Source organism: Bison bison, unplaced genomic scaffold (genome assembly GCF_000754665.1).
Source record: "Bison bison bison isolate TAMUID 2011002044 unplaced genomic scaffold, Bison_UMD1.0 scf7180017862692, whole genome shotgun sequence".
Classification (NCBI taxonomy): Eukaryota; Metazoa; Chordata; class Mammalia; order Artiodactyla; family Bovidae; genus Bison; species Bison bison.
Window position 1 is genome coordinate 322,657 of NW_011493264.1, and position 11,204 is coordinate 333,860.

The following is an 11,204-nucleotide window of genomic DNA, read 5'->3' on the forward strand; positions in this document are numbered from 1 at the left end:
CCCACTGAAGACCCCAGGGCGAGTCCAGGTGGTGGACTTGTGCTTCCGACGGACTGGCTGGAGGCTCCATGACCCTGTCCTCGGGTCCGTGACTTTGCTGGAGCAGCTGGGAGACTCAGGAGCACTTTACTCACGAGAGCACGGGCGTACCCAAGGACAGGACTCAGGCAGCCAACGGGAGAGACACCTGAAGTCCTTTCAGCGTTTATGGGGGCGGCACTAACAGGCCCGAGGGTCCAGGTTGTTGTCTACTGGCGACTGAACACTCCCTTCTCTGGAGCAGCGTGGAGGGGCGCCTGCATCCAGCCCCTCCCTCAGAGCTCTCCAGAGCCCCCAGTAACAACCGGGGATGGCTCCATGGCACTCCTCACTCAGGAAGGTCTGAGGGTTTGGAGGCACCTGCTCAGGACGCACCCCTGACCCCTTCTGATTAGCAAGGGGACTCAAGAGGGTGTTTGATGGGCTCTGAGGAGGTACCCAGTAGGGCCTGACTCTCCAGTGCACACATCCCTACCTCGGGTATCTGTTGGCACTCTGCAAGCAAGTAGATTCATGGATCTTTTTTTTAATTTAAGGTGTTTTCCCTTTGGGTCATGACTCGCCGTCCCAGACTTGGCTGGCTCCTTGACTGCCCAGGCGTGTGTGCTGTCGTAGGCCCCCTCCTGGCGTTCTCTCACCCTGTACTTTTGGCCCCTTAGTGGGGAAGGGTGTCCAGGAGCCATGGCTGGGTGCCTGGGCGCTTGTGGCTGCTGGAGGGTCTTCTACACTGAACTCGGGAGTAAGCCTGTTCCCTGAGGGATTAGCGGTGTGTTTAGACAGAAGGAAAAGAAAGAAACGTTTCTGCTTGATGCTGCCCTTGCTGAGGGGGCCGCGGGCCTGCGGTCAGCGCTGCGTCCGCCTGGCTGGTGGCTTCCCAGGCGCATGTGAGTGTGCTCTCACACTAGTCTGTGTGTATGCTGTATTTCACAGTAGAAGTTTCCAGTTGGGCACACGTAGGAAGCATGCGCTCTCTCTATCCCTGTAGCGGCAGGCTTATCTGAGGCTCAGTTTCCAGGGCTGAGCTGTTCTTGACCCACTGGACTGTTCACAGCTGTGTTTTAGCGGTGGACTCGCACCTCCTCCCTTGCAGCCCCTGAGAACAGTTTGCCTCTTGCAGGGAGGTTATGCAGGAGCAGCCTTCCCTGTGCCGGGGCCGAGGCCTTCCCCGCAGACTCTGAGCGGCATTGCAACGGCTTTCCGGCAGGGGCCGAGGGCGGCGGGCGCGCGGCACCCTGGAGACCCTTGGGGCTGCTTATCCCGCTGCGCCTGGGGCTGGCAGACGTCAACGCGGCCTACGCGGGCACACTCAAGGTGGGTCTGTGCCGGCATCTCCCCTCCTGCGGCCGGGGCCGCTGCTTCCCGGAGCCCCCTGCTGTCCCCTCTCTGCCCCCTGGGTCGTGCCGGCTCCTCCCTACAGCGGCTGGGCCAACCCCTTGTGCGGCTGCTTGCTGCCCTGCTGTCCCCTTCGCCCTGCCTGGGGCTCCCGCGAAGGACCTGCGCCTCAGGGTCGGGAGCCGCGCTCTATGAGGCGGTGCTCGCAGCCCCGCGGGGAGCCCCTGCTCACAGCCCTGCTCCCTGCAGCACTGCTTCCGGATGCCCCAGTCCCTGGGCGTGATCGGAGGGAAGCCCAACAGTGCCCACTACTTCATCGGCTACGTTGGTGAGTGGGGGTCTGCTGTGGTTGAAGGAAGTGGGTGGTCCTCAGGGTGCCCCCCCCCGCCCCTCCACTGGACACGAAGCCGCCTCCGCCAGGCCGGCGTGGCTTTGGGGGCTGCGGTGGGGCTGCCCTGCCCTCGCTGACGCCCGCCGCCCACCCAGGGGAGGAGCTCATCTACCTGGACCCCCACACCACGCAGCCAGCCGTGGCGGCTGCTGACCGCTGCCCGGTCCCGGACGAGAGCTTCCATTGCCAGCACCCGCCGGGCAGGATGAGCATCGCGGAGCTCGACCCGTCTATCGCCGTGGTGCGTCCCCCGTGTCCCGCCATCGGCGCTGTCCTGCTGCTGCTGCAGGAGGGAGGCCCCCTGCTCCCGTGATTTCACCGTCGTGCGCTTAGTGTGACGTCAGGCAGTTCAGAGCCCAGAAGCGCGCAGAGCGGCTCCGGCCCCACCCCCTCACCGCAGCCCCTCCTCGGGCTCCCCACCCCGCGAGCTTCGTGCTCGGTTTCTGAGCTGCTGTGTCTGCCGGGTGGGCCTTAAGAATGTACCTCCTCGCTCACGCTCTTCTGATGGCAAGGCGGGAAGGGTTGGTTCGGCTCAGAATACATTTGCGGGAGGCCAGGGACCCCTAGAAATCAGAACAACGTACCGGTCACCCAAGCCGTGGACACGAGGCATTCGGTCCTGAGAAGGGGCGACCCCAGACGCACTGCCTGTGGGTCTGGGTCACTCCCAGAGGCCCGTGGCCCCGGGGAGGGCGTTGGCGGGGGTCTCACAGGAGCCCGTGTGAGCTCGTCAGAACGAGGCTGGGTCTGAGGCCGTCTGGGCGGAGGGGGGTGGGCACCGCAGCCTGACAGCAAGGCAGGCCCGGCATGTCCAGGGTGCACCTGAGGGCCCGCGGGCCGGGTGGCCCCGCTTACGGCGCGTGTTGGTTGCAGGGGTTCTTCTGTGAGACCGAGGATGACTTTAACGACTGGTGTCAGCAAGTGAGAAAGGTGGGTGGTGGCTCCCGTCCCGTGGGGTGTGGGCTGGAGGCTGGGCGGGGGCTGCGGTCCAGCCCCCGCCTCAGCTGCCCTGCCCTGTGTGGGGCCGCGCTTGCCTTGCCTGCCCCTGGACGCCCCGTCATGCTTGCTGTGGTCGCAGACCCCCTGGGATTCCCATCCCTGGGGTCGCCTGGGAAGGCCGCCTGGCCCGGTGGGTCCTGCCTCCGCTTGGCCTTCCCTGCGCCGTGGCCTGACGCGCACTCTGCCAACAGCTGTCCCTGCTGGGAGGCGCCCTGCCCATGTTTGAGCTGGTGGAGCAGCAGCCTTCCCACCTGGCCTGTCCCGACGTCCTCAACTTGTCCTTAGGTGAGTCCAGAGGCCCCAGGGTCTCGTGCTGGGGTGCGGTCTGCCTGATGCTGCCCTCCCCTGCCTCCCCAGGGCCTGTTCTGCTGACCTGTGGCCTGAGCCCCAGGTGCAACTCCCTGGGGTTTTGTGAGGGGCCCCCAGGGGGCACACTATGCGTGTCCGCTTTATGCCTTCTCCCTGGGCTCCTGGGAGCCGGGACAGGCTAGGCCTTCTGCAGTGAAGCAGACTCTGGGGCTCTGTCCCTACAGCCCCGTGGTTCTGGGGGCACCTTCCCAGTATGAGTGGAGTTTGTGCAGAGGGGGTCCGCCTGGTGTGGCTAGGTGCCCTCCGGTGGGGGGCCCTCGTCCCTGAGTCTGAGGGCTGGGCTCTGCTGCCTGTTCGGACCCTGCCAGGAGCAGGGTGCCCCAGCTGGGCAGTCTGGGGTGCCCCGCCCCCCATCTGCATTCAGGCCTCCCTGACAGTCGGGCACCGGGCAGGACGTGCTCCTCACAGGGCATGCGGGTGGGACGTGGGGTGAGGCCTGTGCGCCCTCAGGCACTTGACCCTCAGCCCCACCCCCTAGACTTAGTGACACATGCCTGCGTCTACCGAGGTTTTGTCTCGTTTTTTTCTAGACTCTTCTGACGCGGAGCGACTGGAAAGATTCTTTGACTCAGAAGACGAAGACTTTGAGATCCTGTCCCTCTGAGAGTCCTGCAGGTGGGGATGGTCTCACTGGCCCTGCAGGGGCGCTCGGCCGCCGCGTCTCGTCCACCCGCTGCCCGCCGCCCAGCGCCCCAGCCCAGCCGCCTCCACGTGACGGAAGCCCTGGGCACGCGCTCCCGCCGCACTGCCAGCCCTGCCTGGCACCCCGTGCCCTCCTGCTCACCTTGAAATTAAAGCCCTGTCTGAAGCTCCATGAAGGACATGGCTGCCGCTGGGCGTGTCCCTAGACAGGCTCTGAAGACGCAGTCTGCAGGGTGCCGTGGGAAAAGGGGCCAAGGACCATGGCGGGCGTCCCGCACTGGGAGGAGAGGCATGGGGGCGGGCAGTCAGGTCCAAAGATGTCGCTGTGCGCCGTGCCAAGCAGCAGTGCGGCCCGGCCGGAGCCCGGGGAGGCCACGGCCCGTGCTGCTGCTGCTTGTCCCGCCTGCTTCCCCCAGGGTGGGGGGCTTGCCGCCCCGGAGCACCCCCCACCTCACCCCTCGTCAGGGCCTCCCTCCCGATCGGCACAGCTTCAGATGGTTTGGGGCCTGAGGGTCAAGCCTGCTTGTGGCGTGAGGCGGGTGTGTCGCCCCTCACCGCAGGGGCACACCCAGACCTGCTCACACTGACCTGGGGCCGCCTGCCTCCTCTCAGCCTGTGTCCCACCCAGGAGTGCAGACCCGGCTGGGAGCTCAGGTGGGGGCGGCCTCCCTCCCAGGAGCCCCCAACTGCCCGCCACCCAGGGGGCAGCGGGCACCCTGCCCCTCAGGTGTTGTCCACCTAAGTTATTTCGTGTCCCTTACGTTTTCTCCCCTTCTCTGTCCCTCAGGCAGAGCTGGGGGTCTCTGTTCCCCCTGCCGCTGGCGTGCAGGGTCTCTGCTCAGCCGGCAGCAGGGGTGCCTGACGGGGGACCACTGACCAGAGGGGGCTGTCTCGTGTGTTGGAAAAGGCTTATTGAAGAGTATCTACTCTTAGTCGTCTAGTTTGCGGTTCTTTACTGCAAATAATAAGTTTCAATAGAAAACAGAATTTGTCTGTGTCTTGATTTTCCTGGAGTTGTAATTGGATGTGGTGAGAACAAGGACAGTATTTTCTGTTTGTAAGGGCCCCTGGGAAGGACCTGGTGGGCACGCAGAGCGAGCTCGTGGTTCCCAGGCCTGGGCGGGCAGTGCCCCCTGCATGGACCTGCTCTGCGCGGTGTGCTGGTTCTCACCTTGTGTTGTTCAGTTGCTCAGTTGTGTCTGACTGTGACCCTGTAGACTGCAGCACGCCAGGCTTCCCTCCCTTCAGCATCTCCCAGTTTCCTCAGATTCATGTCCGTTGAGTCACTGATGCCATGCAAGCATCTCATTCCGTCACCCTCTTCTTTAGTCTTCAGTCTTTCTCAGCATCAAGGTCTTTGTTCCAGTTAGCTCTTTGCATCTGGTGGCCCAAGTACTGGAGCTGCAACATCAGCATTGGTCCTTCCAGTGAATATTCAGAACCAGTTGGATCTGCTTGCAGTCCAAGGGACTCTCAAGAGTCTTCTCCAACACCACAATTTGAAAGCATTAATTCTTCAGCGGTCAGCCGCCTTTACCGTCCAACTCACATCTATGCACGACTACTGGAAAAACCACCCAGTGGCTCAGGAGTAAAGAATCCGCCTACAATGCAGGAAAAACAGGTTCCATCCCTGGGTCGGGAAGATCCCCTGGAGGGCATGGCAAGCCTCTGCAGCATTCTTGCCTGGAGAATCCCATGGAAAGAGGAGCCTGGTGGGCTGCAGGCCACAGGGTCGCAGAGTTGGACACAACTGAAGTGGCTGAGCACCCTTTCCCTCATGTGGTTTGTGTTTAAACCAAGACATGCAGGGAGGTCAGACTCTGTTGCTCCCTCACGGGTGTGGAGTGGCCATGGTGCTGGGCGTTTGGCAGCTCCCTAAACAGCACCCTTTTGGGTGCCCAATGCCTCAGCTGGTCACCCCCAAGTGAGTCACCAGGAAGGACTGAGCAAGGCCACTTGCCACACCCAGGAGGTCCTGGTGGGAGTGCTGGAGCTACGCTGAGCCGTTCCACTCCCTGCCGTGGTGGGTTCACGGGGACCAGGGCCAGAGAGGAAGTGCTGTGGCCAGAGCCCGAGGCCTGGCTTCTAGAAGCAGCCCATTTGGCTTCTGGAGCCTCCACACTCCGGCTGAGGCTCCTCTTAGGACCCTGGAGGTCAGAGGTCAGCAGTGCTGTCCCCAGGGCCCTGGCTACTTCCCTTGTCCAGCTCCCACACCCCTGGCCCAACAGCCCACATGCACACACAGCATCGTCTCCCCTGACCAGACCCTTCTGCCTCCAGGGACTGCGGGGCCCTGTCCTAACTTGGGCCAGTGGGCTCCCCGTCAGGGGCCTCCTGCCCAGGCCTGTGGCCTCCCTGTCAGCCAGACCTCAGGACCCCTGCCCACGCTGTGTTTTCTTCCCCCAGCATGTGGCCTGTCGTGTGAAAGGTCAGAAGGCAGGTCAGGGGTCGCCCACCATCCCTGTGGATGCCCTCAGGACTCTTGAACGCAGTGGTCCAGCTCCACGTGTGGCTCCTAACTGCTGCTGCCCTGACCTCAAGCACGTGCTGCTGGCTGGGTGGATGCACCCGAGGCTGGCCCAACGCCCGTGGCGGGCCCTGTGAGGCAGCCACATGGCCGTCCGGGTGCAGGGACCCAGGCCCCTCCGTCCTCCCCCAAGGGCTGGGCTGCCCCTCCTGCCCAACCCCGTGGGCGGGCAGCCTCCTCTGTGCAGCTGGGCCGGAGGGCGTCCCTGTTGTGCAGGAGCAGGGCCTGGGCACCTCTGCCCCTGGATCTGTCACATGGTCTCATTCTGCTTGGGACCCAGTCTCCGGCCCACACCCTGGAAGCGCTGAGCCCCGGGGCGCCCTGTAGACAGGGCCCCTGCCTGCCTCCCACTGCAGGGCTCGTCCTGGAGTAACTGCGGGATGGGATGCAGAGGGTTATACAGCTGGGTCTCCCATCTCAACAGAATGACCAGCATGTACCAGATGCATTCAGATGAGACAGATGCTGCTCTGACATGGCCAGGCCGGGCCCCGCAAGCCAAGGCACAGGGCTGGCACTCAGCCCAGGCGCGACCAGGCCAGGCCGACAGCACCAGGGCCCCCAGCTGCCACTGCTGTCTCCATCTGTCTTTATTGATGATGCCTGCGGACACGCTGAGGGTTTCAGCAGCCCCGATAGGACCTCTGGACGCAGCTGTGAGACCTCGGCAAGGAAAGCACAGTGATTACGAGTGTCTCTGGGGCACAGGGGGCCAGCCTCCTACGCCCACAGCTGCCCCAGGGGCCTGTGTGCGGCAGCCCGGATGGCGTCCTCAGACAGCGCGCGGATCTCTCGGTGGACGTCCTCGATGCTTCTGGAGGCGTTGACCATCTGTGCGGGCAGGAGACACAAGGTGTTAACGTTCTCAGTGCACGGGCTAGGCCAGAGGGCACGGCTTCGGCTCCTCACCCCCCAGCCTCGCCAGGGGCCCGAGCTGCCCCGCGCTCCGTGGTACCCCGTGGCACCCTGGTGCCAGCGGCGGACTTGGTGAGGGCAGCCACACCCTCCATGCTGCGACTGGACCGCCCGGAGCCCCAGGCAGGTCCGCGTCCACTCCTCCCCACCTGCAGCCCCGCTGCTGAGACCCCTTGCCCAGGTGAACAGCGCGGGACCCTCGGTCACCGGGAAGCCAGCCCGTGAGGAACCGCTCTCCGCCTGAGAGAGGGCCATGTACTGGGCACACAAGGCGGGCATGCCCAGGACCCCTCCTTTGCCAAGGCTCAGCCCTGGGGGCGCCAAGAGCCTCTCGGCAGCCGCGGGGCAGCACACTCTGCTAGAGCCCCAGGAACAGAGGGCCTCCGACAACTGCAACTGCACGCCGGCCTCAGAGGCCTCCCGCGGCTCCCGCGTGACCTCATGTGTGGCGCCCCATGGCCTTGTCTCAGGGCGGAGCCGGGGTCACTGCAGACACTGGGCTGGGGAGGCCCAGGATGAGCCCCAAGACCGTAACACGCGGGACCGGAAAGGGCCCCAACATGAAGGGGCCTCCTGGAGGCCAGACCCGGGCAATGTGGGCCTCGGACAGCTGGGAAGGCACGTGCTGGGGAGGGAGCCCTGCACGCCAGCCTATGGGCCGTGTGGTTTCACCTGGACTCAAAACCCCTCCTCAGAGGAACGCAGAGGGACATCACCGTGAACCACCTGGCCGAGGTGGGGGAGCACGGCCGGAACGGAGGTGCTGAAGGTGCACGCCCCGTGACCCGGCAGCGACCACCCAGCAAAGGCGACAACCTGAGCCCAACCACGCAGCAAGCGAGGCTCAGCGACGAGGAGCCCGTGGCTTCAGAAACACCGAGCCGAGACTCTCAGAGACAGGAGACCAGCGACGAGCTGGGCACCATGCATGTGGTCACACAGGTCAGTGGGAGGACCCGGTGTCCGGGCCACGGGAGAGGACCCGTGTGAACAGCCCAGGCCCACACGGGATGGCGTCAGGTACTGAAACTTATCGTCAAACGGTTCCTGGAAGAGTTTTCTCTAAGTCTGTTACTGCTTTAAAGATGTGTGTAAAAAATACCGAAGTAAGCTTTCAGATCAACAGAAGCTGAGACTCGACGAGGGGACCTGCCCTACGAGGAGCATCAGCGAAGCTCCTAGAGCTCTGGGAGCCCAGCTGAGAGGACAGCTTGGCAGAAAGGCAGCCACTGACCTCTCCCTCCCCTGCTCCTGATGCTGTGCTTTCCTGTCTGGGTCTCAGCAGGCGCTGAAATGCAGTATAAATCATGGATCATCTGCACCACGTACAACTACTTAAAAAAGAATACCAGAGTGGGAGTTCCCTGGTGGTCTGGTGGTTAAGGCTCTGCACATCTGTTCCAAGGGGCTGAGTTCCACCCGTGCTCGGGCAACTAAGATCCCACATGCCGCAGGGCATGGCAAAAATAAAAAATTTGTGAGAACAAATTAAAAAAAAATGAAAATGAAGAAAACCAGAAAAATAGAGAACTCCGGCATTTGGTAGCTGATAGAACCATCGCAGTTGAGGCCCCACACTGCAGCCTCTGCCTGGGGAAAACTATGCCCTTCCCTCCAGCCCTGAGCACCCCGAGACACACGGTAAGGTCAGGGGTGTGCTTTAAACCTGCACGGGGAGCCCTGGCCACACACTCAGCAGGGCAGGGAGACGCGTGAGCCCAACTGGCAGGTATGCAGCCCGTTGCAGCCATGGACACTGGCTGCAGGGAGGCTGGAGATAGGCGGGGCCGGGAAGTGCCCTGAGGCCATGGGGACCATGCCTGAGGTGGCAGCTAGGGCGACAGGGGAGGCCCCAGGCCCGCGCTGCCCAGGGCTGGAACCATGCTGAGAGTCTGGGAGGTCCCTTGTTGGACCCAGGCACGCGTGAGCTGCCGCAGCGCGGCCCCAACTCCCCTGCCCTGGCCTGGGAGTGGCCCCTCCTGCACCAGCTTCAGGGCCCAGGCAGCACTCACCTTCCAGGGCAGACTCGGGTCTGCCAGGAGCTGCTGGAAGCGCTGCAGGGCGCGCTGCTGGAAGGGGCCACTCTCGTAGCGCTCGCGGCCAAACTCGCCCCGCGCTGCGGCCTCTGCGAGCTGCAGCTGCAGGAAGACGACCAGGTCGGGCTTAGGGAGGCCCACGTCCGGCTGCTTACACCAATCCAGGGAGAAATTCTGGGGACAAAGAACCACCCTGAGAGGGAGCCAGCGTAACGCGGTCTCGTTTCTGGTTCCAGATTCACCAAGAAGGGAGAGAGGGAGCTGGGATGTGTGAGGAGAATTCTCATGTGACAGCGGGCGCCCTTTAGGCTGCATGTGGTTTCTCTCTTGGTTCCGTCCATGGGGCGCCCAGGGCCCAGGACCCTACACCCTCCAGCCACGCTGCAGCCCAGGCCAGGGTGGCTCCCGTTCTGAGGAGAGGGGGAGACCCTCGCCAGGGTCCCACATGCCCTCTGCGGCACGTCTGCTCTCCTTCACCCTTCTAATTCTAGGAGCAGTGTTTCCATTCTGGAGGAAAACCCAGGATGCGTGACTTGGGGCCACACCGTAGCCTGAGGGTTAGAAGCCATCTGTGGGCTCAGATCCCCAAGCACAGGATGAGGGCACCTGTCCACCCTTCCCGAGCCCGTGTGACGTTCACAGACGGAGCCGAGGGGCCGGTACCTCGGGAGGATTCTCCTAAAGGAGGACCCAGCTGCTTGTGCCGGAAGACAGGCAGAATTAAAGGGTCAGCATTCTACAGCCTTTTGTGAATTAACCACGATCAAAGACTGTTATAAGACAATCGGGCACAGTGTGCCTCTGGACAGGAGCCTTGCGAACATCAACGAACGTTTAAATAGAAGGAAAGAGAGGCAGAAACCTACGTATTAAGAGCGTCAAGGGACATTTGAAGAATGGACCTTAATTAGCCCAACTCTGGTTCAACCTAATTGTAAAAATCTAAGGTGAACAAACAGTATCTGGGCGCCAGGACCCCTGAGCACGGACTGAAGGACTTTGGGGGGTGGCTGCCCACTCGCCGGGGTTGGGACGAGGGTCTGGAAAGCGCCCCTGGGGACGCGCACCAAGACGCTCACGGGGGTGATGCCGTGTCTGGCGGGTCACGGAGACGAGCACGCTGAGGCGGGTGCTGACACTGAAGGCACCCTTTCTCTGCTGGGGTCTGTTTGAACATCCTCAATAAAAGGCAAGACACAGGGCCGTGTGGTCACACGGGCCATTGTACCTGTGAAACAGCAGCTCTCTGGAACGGGGGCTCAGGAGAACAGCACCCCACATACTCTCACCGTCTCTCCTGAAGACAAGGTGCTGGACGAAATGGGTCTGCCCACCGACCCCTGCGTGACTGATGTGAAATGTATCAGCCGAGTCAGAACTGCAGCCGTGTCTGCGGGGACAACCCGCAGCTACAGAGAGGCTGCTCGTCCTGTCCAGGTGACCCGGAGAACAGGGGACCACAGAGCCCTGGGGTGCTGACATGGAGCCCACGGGGACTGCCGAGTCCACACGGCACAAACCATGCGCAGGCCAAGTGGCACTCACCTCCTTGGCGCTGGTGAAGGCCACCCCGGAGAAGGCGTATCTGTCCACAACCAGGGTGACGCCCTGGCTCAACTTCTCCTTCATTAACGGCCTATGAGAGAGGGAATGCCCGTGAGCCCTGGTCCCAGCTTCACAGCTCCTGAGTTTCAGGCTCAAAGTGTCCTGCAGACACAGAGCAGCTCAGAAAGCAACGTGAGGACAGGGCTGCACCCAGGCAGCGTGTAGCCGGGCTTTCACTCCCCAAAGCTCTGATCTCTCCAAGAGGCCACGTGGACAGCCCAGCAACACCAGGCACAGAAAGGCAAGTCCACCAGGGGCGTGAACAGCTGGTACTGGCAAAGGCCCAGGGGCAACTCAGCCGCTGGGCACAGGGGTCCAGGCCCTGCCAAGAAGGGAGAAGCCAGAA

The 11,204-nt window shown here is 62.9% G+C and overlaps 2 protein-coding genes across 3 annotated transcripts in view; one reads left to right on the forward strand and one right to left on the reverse strand.

Annotated features, from left to right (window-relative positions):
- ATG4B (autophagy related 4B, cysteine peptidase) overlaps positions 1-4,756 on the forward strand; it is a 14,724-nt gene extending 9,968 nt beyond the window's left edge. Inside the window, exons 11-16 of the mRNA XM_010832896.1 lie at positions 1,157-1,350; positions 1,621-1,699; positions 1,858-2,003; positions 2,636-2,692; positions 2,953-3,046; positions 3,661-4,756. Coding sequence (XP_010831198.1) covers positions 1,157-1,350; positions 1,621-1,699; positions 1,858-2,003; positions 2,636-2,692; positions 2,953-3,046; positions 3,661-3,734 — 644 coding nt within the window. The 3' untranslated portion in view covers positions 3,735-4,756. The remainder of the gene's footprint in view (positions 1-1,156; positions 1,351-1,620; positions 1,700-1,857; positions 2,004-2,635; positions 2,693-2,952; positions 3,047-3,660) is intronic.
- A 725-nt stretch (positions 4,757-5,481) lies between these two features.
- Positions 5,482-11,204, reverse strand: part of DTYMK (deoxythymidylate kinase (thymidylate kinase)) — a 10,092-nt gene continuing 4,369 nt past the window's right edge. Inside the window, exons 3-5 of one of the 2 annotated variants that reach the window (XM_010832888.1) lie at positions 10,799-10,889; positions 9,230-9,355; positions 5,482-7,133 (exon numbers count right to left, since the gene is read on the reverse strand). In XM_010832888.1, coding sequence (XP_010831190.1) covers positions 7,023-7,133; positions 9,230-9,355; positions 10,799-10,889 — 328 coding nt within the window. In that variant the 3' untranslated portion in view covers positions 5,482-7,022. Of the gene's footprint in view, positions 7,134-9,229; positions 9,428-10,798; positions 10,890-11,204 lie in introns of both variants that reach the window. The other variant, XM_010832887.1, reaches the window with a different exon arrangement.